We start from the raw sequence: 18,660 nt of genomic DNA on the forward strand, positions 1-18,660 counted from the left end.
GAGATAAATCCTTGTTATTTTTCAAAGAGTGTTATTGGAACTTATAACTACCCAAGGGAAGATGGGGCTTAAGATGTCATAAAAAATGACACCTTCACTGTACAGGACTCCTTCAGTGAAGAAGTGTCAAACCAGATATTTCTACCTCTGCATCCGATGTGGAACTCAAGTCGACAACTTTTTGACTCAAAAGGCCAAAGGGCTATCAACCAACCTATGACAACCATAGCTGATGTAATGGCATCACCTTCCTAGCAGTAATGGTTAGTCCCAGAAATACATTTGCCACTTTACATGAACATACAATATAGCTCGGATGAAAAATCCAAACACCATTGCTGTTAAAAAGAAGCAAAAGGCTTTCGAATATTCGAACTTTTTGGGCTGCACTCATTGTTTATCCAATCCAATAAAATATTAACAAAATAACCAATTGGACATACTGATCACATATGTATTTATTGAAGTTAGAATGAGAGGTATCCTTATTCAATAGACAATAGGTGCAGGAGTAGGCCATTTGGCCCTTCGAGCCATTCAATGTGATCATGGCTGATCATCCCCAATCAGTACCCCGTTCCTGCCTTCTCCCCATATCCCCTGACTCCGCTATTTTTAAGAGCCTTATCTAGCTCTCTCTTGAAAACATCCAGAGAACCTTCCTCCACCACCCTCTGAGGCAGAGAATTCCAGACTCACCACTCTCTGTGAGAAAGTGTTTCCTCGTCTCCGTTCTAAATGGCTTACTCCTTATTCTTAAACTGTGGACCCTGGTTCTGGACTCCCCCAACATTGGGAACATGTTTCCTGCCTCTAGCATGTCCAAGCCCTTAACAATCTTATATGTTTCAATGAGATCCCTTCTCATCCTTCTAAACTCCAGAGTGTACAAACCCAGCTGCTCAGCATATGACAGTCCCGCCATCCCGGGAATTAACCTAGTAAACCTACGCTGCACTCCCTCAATAGCAAGAATGTCCTTCCTCAAAATAGGGGACCAAAACTGCACACAATACTCCAGGCGTGGTCTCACTAGGGATCTGTACAACTGCAGAAGGACCTCTTTGCTCCTATATTCGATTACTCTTGTTATAAAGGTCAACATGCCATTCGCTTTCTTCACTGCCTGCTGTACCTGCATGCTTACTTTCATAGACTGATGTACAAGGACACCCAGATCCCGTTGTACTTCCCCTTTTCCCAACTTGACGCCATTTAGATAGTAATCTGCCTTCCTGTTTTTGCTACCAAAGTGAATAACCTCACATTTATCTGCATTAAACTTCATCTGCCATGCATCTGCCCACTCCCCCAACCTGTCCAAGTCACCCTGCATTCTCATAGCATCCGCCTCACAGTTCACACTGCCACCCAGCATTGTGTCATCTGCAAATTTGCTAATGTTACTTAGAATCCCTTCATCCAAATCATTGATGTATATTGTAAATAGCTGCGGTCCCAGCACCAAGCCTTGCGGTACCCCACTAGTCACTGCCTGCCATTCTGAAAGGGACCCGTTAATCCCTTCTCTTTGTTTCCTGTCTGCCAACCACTTCTCTATCCATGTCAGCACTCTACCCCCAATACCATGTGCCCTAATTTTGCCCACTAATCTCCGATGTGGGACCTTATCTGAAAGTCCAGGTATACTACATCCACTGGCTCTCCCTTGTCCATTTTCCTAGTTACATCTTCAAAAAATTCCAGAAGATTAGTCAAGCATGATTTCCCCTTCGTAAATCCATGCTGACTCGGTCCGATCCTGTTACTGCTATACAAATGTGCGGCTATCTCATCTTTTATAATTGACTCCAGCATCTTCCCCACAACCGATGTCAGGCTAATTGGTCGATAATTCCCCGTTTTCTCTCTCCCGCCTTTCTTAAAAAGTGGGATAACATTAGCTACCCTCCAATCCACAGGAACTGATCCTGAGTCTATACAAATACATCTTTGTACAAATTAATTGAAACACAGGCTGATGTTGCTATTTTTTTCATATAATGAGTTCCTAAACCTACCATTTATTCTTACATTTGTCTGAATCTCTAAAAACTTCTCTGACAAAGTTCTTGTAGTCATTTTTCATTCTCTCGGTATTCATTACCAGTGATTGATGTGAAATTTCACTTCAGTTGGATGAATAATGCAAGATTGCATCATCCAAGTGGGACGCGTTGGGGAACAGGTCTAGTATTGGCCCACTTGGTCTAGTATTTATTAATTTTTTAACGGGGTCCCATTCCCCAACGCAATAGTCCCCCAGTAACACTCACCTAACTGAGCAGGCGCGGTCGGCCCATGCCAGGCCTCTTTACCTTCCCTCTTCTTTTCCCTCTCATCCTCCCTCCCCTCATCCTTTCTCCTTTCCCCTACCCTCAGTCACTCCCTCCATAACCCCTCTCCCCTCCCTACCCCCTCCTCTCCCTCTATCCTCTTGCTCCTCCACACCTCACCTCCCCCCTATCCCACCTACCCACAATGAAAATCACGTTATTTTCTTAAATGGAATTCTCAATGAAAATCGCATTTTTTCTTTAAAAACCAAAACATGAATGAAAATGGAAGAATTTGATTAAAACTGAGTTTTTTTGGAAATCGAGATTTTTTAAGTAAATGAGATTCGGGATCCCATTGTGACGTCATTGTGACGCGGCTGAAGGGCATGGCAAGTGGAAAAGTGTTGAAAAGTGGCTTTTGTAAAGTTTCAATTGTCAATAACGTGTAAAATATAACATCAATCCGAACAAAACTTGTCTCTTTTACATCCCAGGACAACGGCAAGTAAGGTGGGCCAAAAATTGTAGCGCTATCGTGTACCGTTCTGGCGGAGTTCTGCAACGTCACTCACGCACACAAGCAAACAGATAGTTTTAGTAATGTGTAGATAATACAGCACCAAATCAGAACACTGTAAATGAAGGAATCCCAACAGAAATAGAAAAATTTGGTGGGGGCGAACTAAGCTTCTGTATCCAGGGCTGTCATGCAAGGGATCAAACCAGATCACTTATGCCCAAGAGGATGGGCTGATCAGATGCAAAAGAAGACACCGCCAAGAGATTAGGCCTTGCTGATTCGAGAAAGTAAGGATCTGAGTAAGACAAGTGATGCCCTGAAAATAGATTGAGGCAGCAGGAGTCTCAATAAGCTCAAGCACCATGCACCAGGGCCTCATTGGAGAAACTCAGCAGGTGAGGCAGCATCTATGGAGCGCAGGAAATAGGCAACGTTTCGGGTCGAGACCATGAAGCCAATTGTATAGCCAGACCGATGAAAAAAGCAACTTAAGTGTTGGACACCCATGTGCCTTGAAATATAAAGATTGGACTGATGAGAAATGGAGCGTGGTGTTATTCAGTACAATTCCGGGTCTCTGGCAATTTTAGGCCGCAACTTTATGGTCTATGTATTGCCCCATAGTCTTGAACTGAATTAAAACATACAGTAGCTGTAAAGGGGGACATAGCGTCACTTAGAGATTTAAGACTGAAAATGGATGGTTTCTTTTTTTTTAGTAACCAAAGTTATCAACTTAAAATTTGTGTTGGAAAATAAAATATAGTGGCACAGCTGGTGGACTTGCTGCCTCACACGCCAGAGATCTGAGTTTGATCCTGTTCTCGGGCACTGTGTTGAATTTGCACATTCTCCCTGCAAGCATGTGGGTTTCCTCCCACATCCCAAAGATGCATTGGCTTTGTAGGTTAACTTGTCGCTGTAAAATTGCCCCTAATGTGCAGGACGTGGGTGAGGAAAGTGGGATAACCGAACTTGTTTGAATGGGTTGCACGTTGTCAACGTAGACAAAAATGCTGGAGAAACTCAGCAGGTGAGGCAGCATCTATGGAGCGCAGGAAATAGGCAACATTTCGGGTCGAGACCATTCTTCAGACTGATGTGAGGGTGCGGGGGGGAGGTGGGGAGGGAAGAAAAAAGGAAGAGGCAGAGACAGTGGGCTGAGGGAGACCTGGGAAGCGGAGGAGAAAGCAAGGACTACCTGAAATTGGAGAAGCAATGTTCATATCGCTGGGGTGTAAACTACCCAAGCAAAATATGAGGTGCTGTTCCTCCAATTTGCAGTGGGCCTCACTCTGGCCATGGAGGAGGCCCAGGACAGAAAGGTCGGATTCGGAATGGGAGGGGGAGTTGAAGTGCTGAGCCACCGGGAGATCAGGTTGGTTATTGCGAACTGAGTGGAGGTGTTGTGCGAAGCGATCGCCAAGCCTGCACTTGATCTCATCGAGGTTGATTATATGCTGAATAATCCAACCAGATTTTTGTTTGGAAGTGGAAAGAGATAATAGAAATTGCATTAATTGCAACGTGTAAAAAGAGTTGAGATACTGTATTATAAATTTGCTGCATGTCATTATGGTATATATCATGTCTTGATTGGTGAATTTGTTTAGTTTGCCACTTTATTTGAAGCAGAAATAATATGTGAATGCTTCATTGACCATAATTCCGACTGGTAACTATGCACTTCGTCCGAGCACATTATCACACGCGTCATGCAAGCCGTCTTAAATGACCACCTAAACTGTCATTTGGCAACCTAAAAAGCTGCCAAGGTTGCCCGGATGGCAACAGGGAAAAAAAGTGAAGTGAAAGCCCTGGCTAGGCATCATGTTCAGCACAAACATTGTGGGCGGGCCGAAGGGCCTATTGCCTGTGCTGTACTGTTCTATGTTCTATAACTGGACGACTGGTAAAATCATCAAACCAAGTAATTACAAGTCAGTTAGTTTAGAGGAAGGGAAATTTTTAGAATCAATTATAAATTATTCATTTAGAAAGGCACATCACGGATAAAACAAGAAAATAGATTTCTTACGGCAAGATTGCCTCCAATGACCTTTCATCCGAACTGGGTAAACAAATGCAGGTATATTTCCTGTCAGTGAAAGAAAAGGAGTGGAGAGACAAAGGGAAGGTCTGTGATAAATGGAAACCAAGCGAAAATGTGTGAGATACAGAATACAGCTTATGCAGGACAGGTTACATATGTTAGTTTGAAAGGCAAAAATCTACAACATCATGCAAATCTGAAAAAAGGGACATACTAAAATCACACAGCAAGCTGGGCAGCATCCATCAAGGGAGAAACAGAGCCAGTGACCCCACTCACCAAAACAGGTAATTGACCCCAAATGCCAACCCATCATTCCTTCTCAAAATTGGCATCCATCCCTCGAAAACTGCCAACATTCCCTGTACTTACACTACAATGGGTCAGTTCCAACAAGCTGGAAAGGACAATTATCCGAAATAGCTGAATTTGTTGACCCGTGAAAGCTATAGTAAACCTCACCATCAGATGAGTTGTTATTTTTCGTGCTTACATTGGAACAGTACGAGAAATGAAAGCCAAAGGTCAGAGTGGGAGTGGGTTGGAAAATTAAAATGACAGGCAACTAAAAGCTAATGTAATCTTCTCCCACCCTGCTTCCTGTTAGAATATCTTGACACTCCCTCATACACAGCTCCTTTTGAAGACTCCATTCCATTTTCCACGGCTCCATCACATTTGATCTAATGAAAACGCTTTCTATAAAAGAGTCTCCTTCCACCAGATAGGGCATTAACCAAGTCTGTTCAAATTACCACACCTTTTACTCTCACCCTCTTTCATCTCACCTAGACCAAGAGAAGAATCTCCTCTTGCCTTTCACCCCATCAGCCTCCACATGCAAATCAATAATTTCCAAAATTTGCAATGACATCCCCCCCTCCCCATCCCCCCCATTTCACAAAGACTCTTCCTTCCCAACTCCTGGTTCGCTCTTCCACTTCCGCCAACAACCATTCCCCTTCTACAGGCACACTCCCTTGCAACCGTGAGAGATGTAAACCCGGACTTTTTTTATCTCTTTCCTTTACACCATCCATGGACCAAAACACGGCTTACGGGTGAAGGGGTGATTCATTAGCCCTTCCGCTTCAGTGCTCACAATGTGATTTACTCTATTTTGGAGAAATCCCCCAAACACAGAATTGAATGAACTCTTTGTAGAACATTTCCACAGTCCTGAGCTCTAATTGCCTTTCATCTTTGAGGCCAAAGATACAGTGCCCTCCATAATGTTTGGGACAAAGACCCATCATTTAGTTATTTGCCTCTGTACTTCACACTTTGAGATTTGTAATAGAAAAAAAAATCACATGTGGTTAAAGTGCACATTGTCAGATTTTAATAAAGGCTATTTTTATACATTTTGGTTTCACCATGTAGAAATTACAGCTATGTTTATACATGGTCCCCCCATTTCAGGGCACCATAATGTTTGGAACACATGGCTTCACAGGTGTTTGTAATTGCCTCCTTCATGCAGGTATAAGAGATTTCTCAGCACCTAGTCTTTCCATCACCTTTGGAAACTTTTATTGCTGTTTATCAACATGAGGACCAAAGTTGTGTCAATGAAAGTTAAAGAAGCCATTGTGAGACTGAGAACCAAGAATAAAACTGTTAGAGACATCAGCCAAACCTTAGGCTTACCAAAATCAACTGTTTATAACATCATTAAATAGAAAGAGAGCACTGGTGAGCTTACTAATCGCAAATGGACTGGCAGGCCAAGGAAGCCCTCCACAGCTGATGACAGAAGAATTCTCTCTATAATAAAGAAAAATCCCCAAACACCTGTCAGAAACACTCTTCAGGAGTCAGGTGTGGATTTGTCAATGACCACTTTCCGCAGAAGACTTCATGAACAGAAATACAGAGGCTACACTGCAAGATGCAAACCACTGGTTAGCCGCCTTTATTAAAATCTAACAATGCACTTTAACCACATGTGATTTTTTCCATTACAAATCTCAAATTGTGGAACAGAGGCAAATAAATAAATGACGGGTGTTTGTCCCAAACATTATGGAGGACACTGTAGGTCAGAGAATTCGAGATTCATGTACCCTCTGAACCAAACTTTGGCATCTTAACTTTTTTTTCCAATGAATCCCAAAGGAAGTTTGAAGAATAACAATCTCATCTCATGAGATTAAGAGTTCAACAATTCATCTAACCATCATTTCCAGTGTCAGACCTGGCTAGTTCCAGTGCAAGAGCAGGCAATGCTGGTGCGCTTAGTGGGAAGGTCAACATCTTTGGGAAGCAGTAATATAGTCAGCATTTCAGATCAAAGATATTTCATCACGGAGCCCTGTGTTTGGAGTAACTGACAGTCAGTGCTAATTCTATTCTTCTCACTGACGATATTGCTTTACCTGTTTGGTGTTTCCAGCATACTTTTTTTTCAGATTCCTTTTGCCTTGTAATCCCTGACTATTTATGATGCAACTCAGTATTTTTTTCACTCCACAGATGTAACCTGAGCCAATGGGTTTTTGCAGAATTCTTCATTTCAAATTTCCACGAACCAGTATTTTCTGTCTTTCACGGTTCTGGCACCGATATTCTTTTCAATTTTTCTCTGAAGACGATCGGTCCGAAGAAGGATCCCAGTTCAGTTTGGTTCAGTTTAGTTTATTGTTACGTGTACTGAGGTACAGTGAAAAGCTTTTGTTGCATGCTAACCAGTCAGGAGAAAGACAATACATTTTGATTTCCCAACCCGAAAAGTCACCTATCTTCTTCTCCAGAGATGCTGCCTGACCCATTGAGTTACTCCAGCACTTTGTGCCTTTTTTTGTAAACCACCATCTGCAGTTCCTTGTTTCTCTATTATAGAGAACATGGGGTGAAGGAAAGAGCATTCACATCGCGGCCCTTTCCACCACCACGCACAAGAAGCACAAGACAGACACCATTGTATGCAGCTCTGGCTAAACAACTAATCTTGTGTGTGGACTTGGCCTGAAGATAGAGAACATGTTGTATCATGGTCTCGTTCGGTAACTCGAACGCTCAGAACTAAGGCTGCAAAAAGTGGTAGACACTGCACAGTTCATCACGGTACTGACCTCCCGACCATTGATAGGAAGCACTGCCTGAAAAAGGCAGCTAATACAGTAGGCAGCACTGTGCTGCAGTTGGTAACGGTGTCACAGCGCCAGAAACCCAGGTTCGATCCTGATCTCGGGTGCTGTCTCTGTGGAGTTTGCACATTCTCCCTGGACTGCATGGGTTTTCTCCGTCGACTTCGGTTTCCTCCCAAATCCTAAAGACGTGCGGATTTGTAGGTTAATTGGCCTCTAAATTGCCCCTAGTAGGGAGTGAAAGAGAAAATGGGATAACTAGTGTGAATGGGTGATCAATGGTCAGCATGGATTGGTGGGCTGTGGGGCTTGTTTCCAGTTTGCATCTCTAAACATCAAAGAACCACACTCACTTCTTCCATCGTGAAGGTATAATCATGACCACTACTACTTCTTCTTCTTCCCAGCAATCATCAGGCTCTTGAACATTGCACAGCACTAAACACAATCCTACCTCAGCAACAACAATGATCTGCTTGGACTTTGATTTGGTTGCACTTTATCCTTCAGTTTGGCACTATTACAGTTTGGTTGTTCAGTTTTACCGATTATTATTATGTTATTGATTATTGTATATTTACTTGTGCATTATTGGACCTATAAAATGCAGTAAGAATTTCATTGTTACTTTGCTGATGCATATGACAATTAACCACTCTTGACTAAGATACTCTGCTTGTATACATCTTTGGACATTATCATCATCATTCAGGACATCTTCCTATGTTAAGGCCATCAGTTAAAGTGCAATCATATGAAAACATAGATACATATTGATTCATTTAGGTTGTTGTTTGAGTAGTTGAGTCAAACTTAAGAACATTTGTGTGACATGTGGAAATGTAATCAACTTCACAGCACCCTTACAATAAGGTACCACACTGAGATTATCATTGGCAGAGTACATTTTTTTAAAAGTAAAGTATCACTTTACTGAACACGCGTTTACACTTAAAATTACACCTTAAACATCAGAATAAGTTTCAGTGCTATGAAGGATCATAATTAAGAAATAAAGTATGCTGTCAAGTCCCAACAGATTTTGCAGGAATTAGCAAATAGAGTATCCAGTAATTAAATGAACTGCACTCAAAAGCAGTTATCCTATTAGTTATCAAAGTGATATATGCAAGCAATTCTTTAATTGTATCCACCACTTGGAAAATGTGGTTTACAACTTTACTTGTTGTGCACAAAATCAAAACCGAGTTCGAAATGTGTTTAACATCCCCTCATGATAGGTTTTATAAATAATTTCATTCAATCAATTATTACTTTGCAGCATTTCACTAAGGTAGCTTTAATTACACATATCAGTGCTGGATGTAAAACCCAAGGCCGAGCTTCCCCTCCCACTTCGAGTAAAACGGACACAGGGCCCGGAGCCGCTGCCGCCACCACCCTCTGCCAGCCTCTGCCAGCCGGCAATCGGGAGAACAAATCAGCCCACGACACTCCTAGTGCTCAATACCTTCATCGTACTTGAGCCCGCGAACATTTCTATGCCGCGCCATTCTGCTCTCGGCTTACACACACTGCGAGATGCTCAGGCCGCCGCTGTCGCCATGTCTCCCGGACCAGAGGGACGCGCATGCGCAGGTCACCAAGCGGCCGGACACGCGCACGCAGTCGCCAACCTTCCCCGTCGCGCACGGACGCCAACATCCTCCACTCGCGCACGCGCAGCTTCGCCCTCCCCCGGCCGCCTCCAGCTCTCCCAACTACCTGTGCGCATGTCCATCACGTGGCATTCTCGCTCTCAGGGAAGGGGCGCGCGCGCACGCGCGAGTGAGTGAGTGAGTGAGTGCGGACGCGCGCGGCCGGCGGCAGTGCGCTCCCAGAGCGTGAGTGACACATGCCTGGCCATTAATGAATGAATGAAGCATTTATTTTCAGAGATGCAGCATGGAAACAGGCACTTCAACACACCGAGTCCACGCCGACCTTGCACTAAACTTATTCCCTCCTCATGTATCTACACTGAAAATGGCTCGATTGTAGCCAGTACCTAGTGAGGGTAGGATCAGGGAGATAGGGGGCAGGGATTTAGATTTCTAAATCACTGGGATATTGTCTGGGGCAGGGGTGACCTGTACAAAAGGGACGGGTTGCACCTTAATAAGCGAGTTCGGTATTTCAACTGCGCATGCCCAAGTCATGGGTCATTTGGGATAAATATTCTCGCCAGCAGAGCTGTGTGTGTACAGACCTGCGTATTCATTTCAATGAGATTTATAAATAAATGTATCTGACAAATATGTCAGCAGTAGGCCACAGCGTACTGCAGGCTGCACAAATCCACAATTGTATCTATTTAGATTATTGACTCAATAGGGGGGTTGCACGTAAGGTCACAGGGTCATAGGGTTTGACGCACGGAACCGCTCAATCCATCTGGAGGACATCGCAGCTTCCGGTATATGTTGTTAATACACGAAACGCGTACTTTCCTACCTGTTAAAAACCGCCAGAATGTTGAATTTTTGCGCTGTAAAAAATTGTGGAAGTCGGGGCAAGCGTGAGAGATATGTACCCAACTTCAGAATTCCAAAAGTGAAGCGAAATGAAGGTAAAGAGAAGCGAGAGCTGAAAGAACAACAGCTAAAGTGCTTGGCGAACATTGGCAGTGCAGATATCGGAATTGAAAATATTGGGAATTTTCGCATTTGCTCACTGCATTTCAACTAAGGCATTATTTGTGTTTTTTCTTGATTCCTTTGGTATTTAAAAAGTCTCAGAAGTGATAAATCTGGCTGTAAATTTTGCTTCAGAGGCGTTTTCTTTTTGTATGTAAAAACACACTTGAGAACCATGGGCGATTTAAAAAATTTACAGCCAGATTTATTACTTCTGAAACTTTTTAGATGCCAAAGGAATCAAGAAAACACAAAAATAATGCCTTAGATGATGAAATGCAGTGAGCAAACGGCCAATGTTCGCCAAGCACTCTGGCTGTTGTTGTCCCTTCAGCTCTCGCCTCTACCGTCATTTCACCTCATTTTTGGAATTCTGAAGTAGGCTAAATGTCTCTCACACTTATCCTGATTTCCATAATTATTTACAGCGCAAAAATTGACAATTCCCGCTACGCTGGAAACAATGGTAAGTGCTTACATAGAAAATAGGTGCAGGAGTAGGCCATTCGGCCCTTCGAGCCTGCACCGCCATTCAATATGATCATGGCTGATCATCCAACTCAGTATCCTGTACCTGCTTTCTCTCCATACCCCCTGATCCCTTTAGCCACAAGGGCCACATCTAGCTCCCTCTTAAATATAGCCAATGAACTGGCCTCAACTACATTCTGTGGCAGAGAATTCCAGAGATTCACCACTCTCTGTGTGAAAAATGTTTTTCTCATCTCAGTCCTAAAAGATTTCCCCTTTATCCTTAAACTGTGACCCTTACCTGCAGTTCATCGCGTGTACTCCATTTGGCGTAGCGTAGCAACCGTACTGCCGTGCAACATCCCTATACAGCACCAGCCTTGAAAACGCAAGAATGCCTGGAACAAACCTGTCAATTATCAAATCCCTGGCATTAGCCTGAGTCACAGCCATTCAAATTCAATATTGATTTACACAAATTATAAGTTGTGTGGTCAACCAATTTGAGATAGTCCTTACATTCCTATCGAAACAACCTTCCTGGATTGAAGGAAATGAGAATGCGCTGTGTGGGGGGTTCGTTGGAAAGTTCAGATTGGATTCGAACAGGCTGGATTTGAACTTTTGAGCTGGGTTAGCTTAAATAAAGATGCTATCACTTTAACCTCTGGGGTAGGTTACAGTCTGTCAGGGCACATAGTTGGGAGCCGGGTCCAGGTAACTATGAGAATTTACAGCCATTTGAACCATAGCCAAACTAGAGGCTTCACTCAGGAGTGGATCACAACTCCCCAGCTGACGGGACTTGTTCTCGCTCTCTTTGAAGGAGGCGCCGCCTGCCCCAACGAGTGGGCAAACACGGAGCCAACCCGTAATATGAGTGGGAGCATTTTCTCAGTCAGACTTTGTCGACAGTTGGGGTGGGAGAAAGAGAGACACGTGCAATAATGTGCTCGGACGAAGTGCGTAGTTACCCGTCGGAATTATGTTCAATGAAGCATTCACATATTATTTCTGCTTCAAATAAAGTCACAAACTAAATCAAGACATGATATATACCACAATGACATGCAGCAAACTTATAATGCAGTATCTCAACTCTTTTTACACATTGAAATTAATGCAATTTCTATTATTTCTTTCCACTTCCAAACAAAATGTGGTTGGCTTTTATAAATGAGTTATTGAGGGACTCCAAAGACTGTGACTCCCTATGAATCGGCTGAAAGATACCTTGGCGGCCAGGTAACCTTACCCAGCTCCCAAAGTATCTTGCTGCAACATCACCATACACTGATCCACCATTCTGAGCATCTTGACAAAGCCATGCCTAAAATTTCAATTTGTCAGTGTCGTATTATTCTTCAAGCCAATATGATTTTACATTAAATCCAACAGGCACAGCCACTTGCTTCATTTAGTACCTTTACCCCATTTGTAATTTAATCTCTCATGCATTCTACCCTATCATACACTTACTCTCTCATCTTTATCCATCTTAAAATTAGATTATTTTCAACGTCTTTCAGGTAGGTTTAGTTTAGAGATACAGCTTCAAGTGTTCTAATCAGTTATCAAACCAAAACATTATGTTTTACAAATGTTTTACAAATGCATCAAGAGCTGCTAAGTATTTTGAGCATTTTCTATTAATTTAAAGCCATTTAGTATATTTTGTTAGTATAGTTTAATATTTTTGAAGTCATGTGCCACCTTCCTGTAATTGTACTATTGATCTTGTCTATGGCTGTCCTTCTGTTCCAACTCATTTCTCTTGATATTTGTTATGCTACATTATTAATAATTTATGATGTCCAATCCTGCCCTCTTTACTTCTGTTGACTAACCTGGTGAATATTCCAGCGGTCCCTAGTTTTATTTTAGTTTTCCATAAATGTCTTTTTTTTCTCTTCTTACTTGTACTGTTATATTATTGCGCCATACCCTTTGATTCTTTCATAGATTTCTAACATTTTGCAATTGTAAAGACAAGGACCACTGTTTGCAGGATTAGTAGTTAGACCCCCTTCGGTCATGACTGGCCATGGGTGATGCATCCTGGTTGGATGCAAGCCTGGGCGATGTCATATGGAGGACAGGCTGTTGCCCATGCAGCACGTCCCCCCTCTCCACTTCGTTGATCGATCCAAAGGAACAGCAGGGCCGTTACAGTTTGGCACCAGCACTGTCACAGGAGCTGCCAGAGCAAGGTTGTAGACAACGACGAACTGCCTTAGGGGCTTGCGACTCCGGATTTTCTTGAGGTTTACTCCTGGAGCCTTTTCCATGACTGGATATGGCCACAAGGCAGTGGAGGTTTTAAATCAGTTTTCCCTCTCCTAGATGGACTGCCTTGCCCAGGCTGATGAGCCCCATCTGCCCGAGACTCGTGGGGGCGGGAGCATCTATCTTCCCGTGCTGGTCTATAGCACCTGTCCACTGCCGTTGTGGCTATCCCTCGAGGTCAAGGATGATGGTCAAGGATGATGGTCTACGTTCCATTGTTTTTATGGACTCTCAGGTCGCTTATGAGTCCAATCCTGGCTTTGAAAGTTCTTCGACATTCAAGACAGGTAATTCCAGATGGCAGATCGGGCTTTGGTTGTTGCTGCCTCTCTTTCCCTTTTCTTCTCTTTTCTTCTAATTCTGCGCATCTTTTGGCTTCGAAGGTCGCTGTTCCTTCTTGGATGATGGTTCGCCATAGTTTCCTGTCCTTGGCATTGGTTTCCCAACTGTCAATGTCGATTTCACATTTCTTCATGCATTTCTTTTCTTCTTCTTAAAGCTGGGAGAGGAAGGTTTGCTTCAGTAGACGCTCGTCTTCCATCCGAACAACATGACCGACCCATCTTAGTTGGTTCTTGATGACGAAGGTTTCGATGCTAGATGTTTTTGTTCATTCAGCACGCTGACGTTGGTTCTTCTGTCTTCCCAGCTGATATTTAAGCTGCTTCTAAGGCATTGTTGATGTAACGTTTCAGATGCCGTCGGTATGTTGTCCAGGTTTCTGATGCATACAGGAGCATTGGAATCACCATTGCTTTGTACACTAACATTTTGGTGTCTGTTCGAATGTCACGATTTGAAAGACTCTCGTTCGAAGACGTCCAAAAACTGTTCCAGCAGACTTAAGACGATGTTGGATCTTGTCATCAAGGTCGACATTGGAGGAGAGATGACTTCCAAGGTACGAAAAGTGATCCACATTTTCCAGGGTTGTTTCGCCAAGTTGAATTGATGGTTCTTTCCGATTTGTCTCAGTTGTTGATGATTGGTAGATAACCTGAGTCTTCTTGGAGTTGATGTCCAAGTTTCGTGTATGGGATCTGTTGCAGATGATTTTCTGAGAGAGCTGCAATACGTATTGTCTGCGTATTGGAACTCGATGAGGGAGCTCATAGATGTCTTAGTTTTGGACTTGAGACGGGCAAGTTTGAAAAGTCTGCCACCTGATCTAAAGACGATTTTGATTCCTGGGGATAGGATGTCCTTGATGATGTGGATGGTTGTCGCAATGAAGATGGTGAACAGTGTTGGGGCAATCACGCATCCCTGTTTCGCTCCTGATCTGACTTGAAACAGCTCACAGTTGCTGTTGCTGGCCATGACTGGCAAGCATGTCATCGTGGAGGAGTCTCAGATCGATCGCCTTTCCTTTTGTAGATGGTAACGATTGCTGAGTCTCTAAAGTCTCCTGGTTCGTCTTCATTTATCCAGATTTTGATGAGAAGTTGATGCTGTTGGTAATGTAGCAGGTTACCTCCAATTTTGTAGACCTCGGCTTGTATTCTGTCGAGTCCAGCTGCCGGGTTGTTTTTCAAGGTTTTGATGGCTTCCTTGACTTCTTCAAGTGAGGGTATTATGCTTAGGGAGTCGTCAATGGGCTGCTTTGGAATGTTGTTGATCACATTCCTGTCAAATGAGGCGCTATGATTTAGAAGATCATCAAAGTGCTCCCTGCATCTAGAATTGATGTCAGCATTGCTCTTCAGGATGGTTGACCCAACTTTGCTTTTGAGAGGGGCTTGACCGTGAGTGGATGGACCAAAAATGGCTTTGGTTGCATTGAAAAAGCCTCGAGGTCGTTGGCGTCTGCTAGTTGTTGGATTTCCTGAGCTATCTTCCTCCACCATTGGTTTTTCAGGTTTCGGGTGCTCTTCTGGACTGCAGCCTTGCATTCCTCATAGCACTTCCTTTTGGTAGCCTACTGTTTGTCATTTTCTAAGGTGATGAAAGCTTTTCTCTTTTCATCGATGAGTTATTGGAGTTGTTTTTTCATTATCGTCGAACCAATCCTGATGTTTTTTTTACCTGAACCCAATTGTTTCCTTGCAGGTTGCGATGATAATGTTCTTCAACGGTTGCATCCTTGGCCCCATTCTCTTCTCCCTGTATATGCTCCCCTTAGGCCAAGTCATTCAAAGGCACGGCATTTCCTTCCATTGCTAAGCTCAACAACCGATCAACCTTATCCACTGCCTCGAGGATATAAAGTGTTGGATGGCCCAGAACTTCCGCCAACTAAACGAGAGTAAGTCTGAGGTCATCCTTCTCGACCCCTCGGACTCAATCAAAACGATAGCAGGCAGACTTGGAAACCTTACCCCATTACTCAAACCTCACGTCAAAAACCTTGGCGTGATATTTGACTCAGCATTGAAATTTGACAAACAAGTCAATGCCGTGGTAAAAGCTACCTTCTTCCAGCTTCGGATGATAAAATAAAACAATTCCTCCAGTTTGACGACCTCGAAAAGACCATCCACACATTTATCTCCTCCCGCCTCGATTACTGCAACTCCCTTTACACTGGCATCAGCCAATCTTCTCTGTCCCGCCTGCAACTGGTCCAAAACGCCGCAGCGAGACTCCTGACGGGCACCCGAAAAAGGGACCACATCACCCCGATTCTGGCCTCTCTCCACTGGCTCCCTGTGCGTTCCGAATAAATTTCAAGATCCTTCTTTATGTTTACAAAGCCCTTAACGGGCTTGCCCCCACCTACATTAAAAGTCCGCTTACCCACCACACCACCTCCAGGTCCCTCAGATCGGCCGACTTGGGGTTACTGAACATCCCGCGGTCTAGGCATAAACTCAGGGGCGACCGCGCCTTAGCGGTTGCAGCTCCTAGACTGTGGAACAGCATCCCTCTTCCCATCAGAACTGCCCCCTCCATCGACTCTTTTAAGTCGAAACTTAAAACTCATCTTTACTCTCAAGCCTTTCTTGACGTCCTCTGAGGGAGGGCTATATGTATGTATTTATGTATGTAAATCTATGAACCACTGTTGTATAACGTTAGTACCTCCACCAATGTAAAGCACTTTGGTCAACGAGAGTTGTTTTATAAATGTGCTATATAAATAAAAGTGACTTGACTTGACTTGAAAGTGACTTCAATAGATTCCAGTATTCTTTGACAAATGGTGGGATTTGTTGAGGCAGTTGTTCTTGAAGTTTTTGTTGAAACTTCTGTACATGGTCGATGTCTTGAAGGACGTCAACAATGAATTTCTTGAAGGTGTTCTGGTTTTGATGTTTCCTTTTGGGCCAAATCTTCATTCTCATGGTGGACGAGATGACACGATGGTCTGTCTAGCACTCGTCGGCACCAGTAATGGCTCTTGTTTTCAGTACATCTTGTTGGTCACGGGATTGTACGATGATGTAGTCGATGAGGTGCCAGTGTTTGGAACGTGGATGCTGCCAGGAGACTTTGTGCCTGTTTTTCTGGCGAAATAAGGTGTTTGTAATCACCAGGTTGTGTTCAGCACATTTGATGAGGAGGAGTGTTCCATTGGCGTTGACTTTGCCAACTCCTTGCCGATTTTTCTGGTCCAGAGCCTATGATCTTTCCTGAATCTGGCATTGAAGACTCCTAAGAGAATGATCTTGTCGTCGTTAGGAACAGAGGAAAGGACGTCGTCAAGTTGGGGGTAAAAGTTCTCCTTTACTTCGTCTTCAGTGTCCAGAGTTGTAGCATAGGCACTGATGATGGTGTATTGGTTCTTCACGAGCTGGATTCATAGAGTCATAAGACGTTCGTTGATTCCCAGTGGTTGCTCTGTCAGCTTCTGAAGTAGGCTGTTTTAGATGGCAAAACCCACTCAGTGAATCATCGGCTGTTCAGGATCAAGGCCTTTCCAGAAAAAGGTGTATTGACCTTGTTCTTCCTTTAGTTGCCCTTCTGCAGCTCTGCAGGTCTCACTCAGAACAACGACGTCAAAGCTGAATTTTTGGAGTTTTAGAGCAACAAAGGCGATTCTTCTCTCTGGTCGGTCTGAGTTTGGGTTGTCCATCAGAGTTCATATATTCCAAGTTCCAAGTTTCATAGTTTCGCTTCTTGATAGTTTTCGACCATATTATGGTGATCCCTCTGGACGCGGTTTTCCAGACAGGACGAGGCGAAGCAGACTATTTTTAGGGCACCTTTTCTAGCCCTTTCCCAGTTCAGGATGAGCAGAGTGGATCCTAAATAGAGCTGCTCAGACATAAATACTGCTACCGAACAACTTTCCTGCTTCTGTCCAAAGTTGAATGATTGAATCAAGTATTCGCTGCTTCCATGCCAGTTCTAGACTATGAGCTTCCAGCCATCATGTGGCCTGCTCCCGTCACCCTTCCCCGATTGCTGAAACTCTTGAGAAGTTTTGTGCTGCTCACAGGACAAAGACGCCTGTCCGTGTGTTTATTTAACGTGTACTTGATGTTGCACTCCAAGAAGCACACGGTCCTTCACAAATCAATCAACTAATTCCAATGGCAAGGGAGTCAAGACGAATGGAGGTGATAGATCTGTTGCAGCCTTCATCCGCCTTCACAGCCGTTGAGTTCAAGATAACTTTGTCCGCCTGGTCCACCGTTGAGGTCTTGTAGGTTGGATCGTTCTTAGTCAGGACCCTCATCCTCGACCTTGCCGCCATGGGTGGCCCTACCAGAAGCTGGTGCTTCCGACGGCATCGCTCTCGGAATGATGGGGGCACGCAAGCCTCTTCACCACGACAAGGTAAACAATCCGAAGATTGGTGAAACAATGGAGTTGAATGGAAATGACTGGCAAATCTTAACAGCCTGAGTGTAGGTAAATATCAGTCTGAAGAAGGGTCTCGACCCGAAATGTCACACATTCCTTCTCTTCAGAGATACTGCCTGTCCCGCTGAGTTACTCCAGCATTGTGTGTCTATCTTTGGAGGTAAATATCGTTGAATTTAAGTCATCTGGCACCCTTTCATTGCTGGAGAACAGGCCAGGACAAGATTGGTGGCTGATTAAGAAGCAAATTGTATTTTCACAACCAAACCTTCTCACCTTCTCAGAAAATAAAATTTTCGTGAATGTAGATTCCTATGTAAATTCCAGATTTCTAACCGGTTGACTAGATGACCAGGGTTGTTCTATAGAACCTCCAATGGTTCAGTTGTACTTTATTGTCCCATGTATTTAGGTACAGGGAAATTCCTTCTTTTGCATACAGTTCAGTAAATCATACTCAAGTACATGAGTGTAAGAATAGAGTGTTGAGAAAGAAGTTCTGCAGAAGAACTTGGATGGGTTGGGAGAGTGAGCAAAGAAGCGACAGATGGAATACAACGTACAAAGTGTAAAATCT

At 43.7% G+C, this 18,660-nt stretch overlaps 1 protein-coding gene across 4 annotated transcripts in view; it reads right to left on the minus strand.

The window, feature by feature from the left end:
• The window catches only part of hbs1l (HBS1 like translational GTPase), a 151,362-nt gene extending 141,804 nt beyond the window's left edge, over positions 1–9,558 (minus strand). For 2 of the 4 annotated variants that reach the window (XM_033020936.1, XM_033020934.1), the window contains exon 1: positions 9,413–9,558. In XM_033020936.1, the coding sequence (XP_032876827.1) occupies positions 9,413–9,455 (43 nt within the window). In that variant the 5' untranslated portion in view covers positions 9,456–9,558. The remainder of the gene's footprint in view (positions 1–9,412) is intronic. The other 2 variants (XM_033020935.1, XM_033020938.1) reach the window with 2 other exon arrangements.
• Positions 9,559–18,660: the final 9,102 nt, after the last annotated feature.

This window comes from Amblyraja radiata, chromosome 5 (assembly GCF_010909765.2).
Source record: "Amblyraja radiata isolate CabotCenter1 chromosome 5, sAmbRad1.1.pri, whole genome shotgun sequence".
NCBI classification, from domain to species: Eukaryota; Metazoa; Chordata; class Chondrichthyes; order Rajiformes; family Rajidae; genus Amblyraja; species Amblyraja radiata.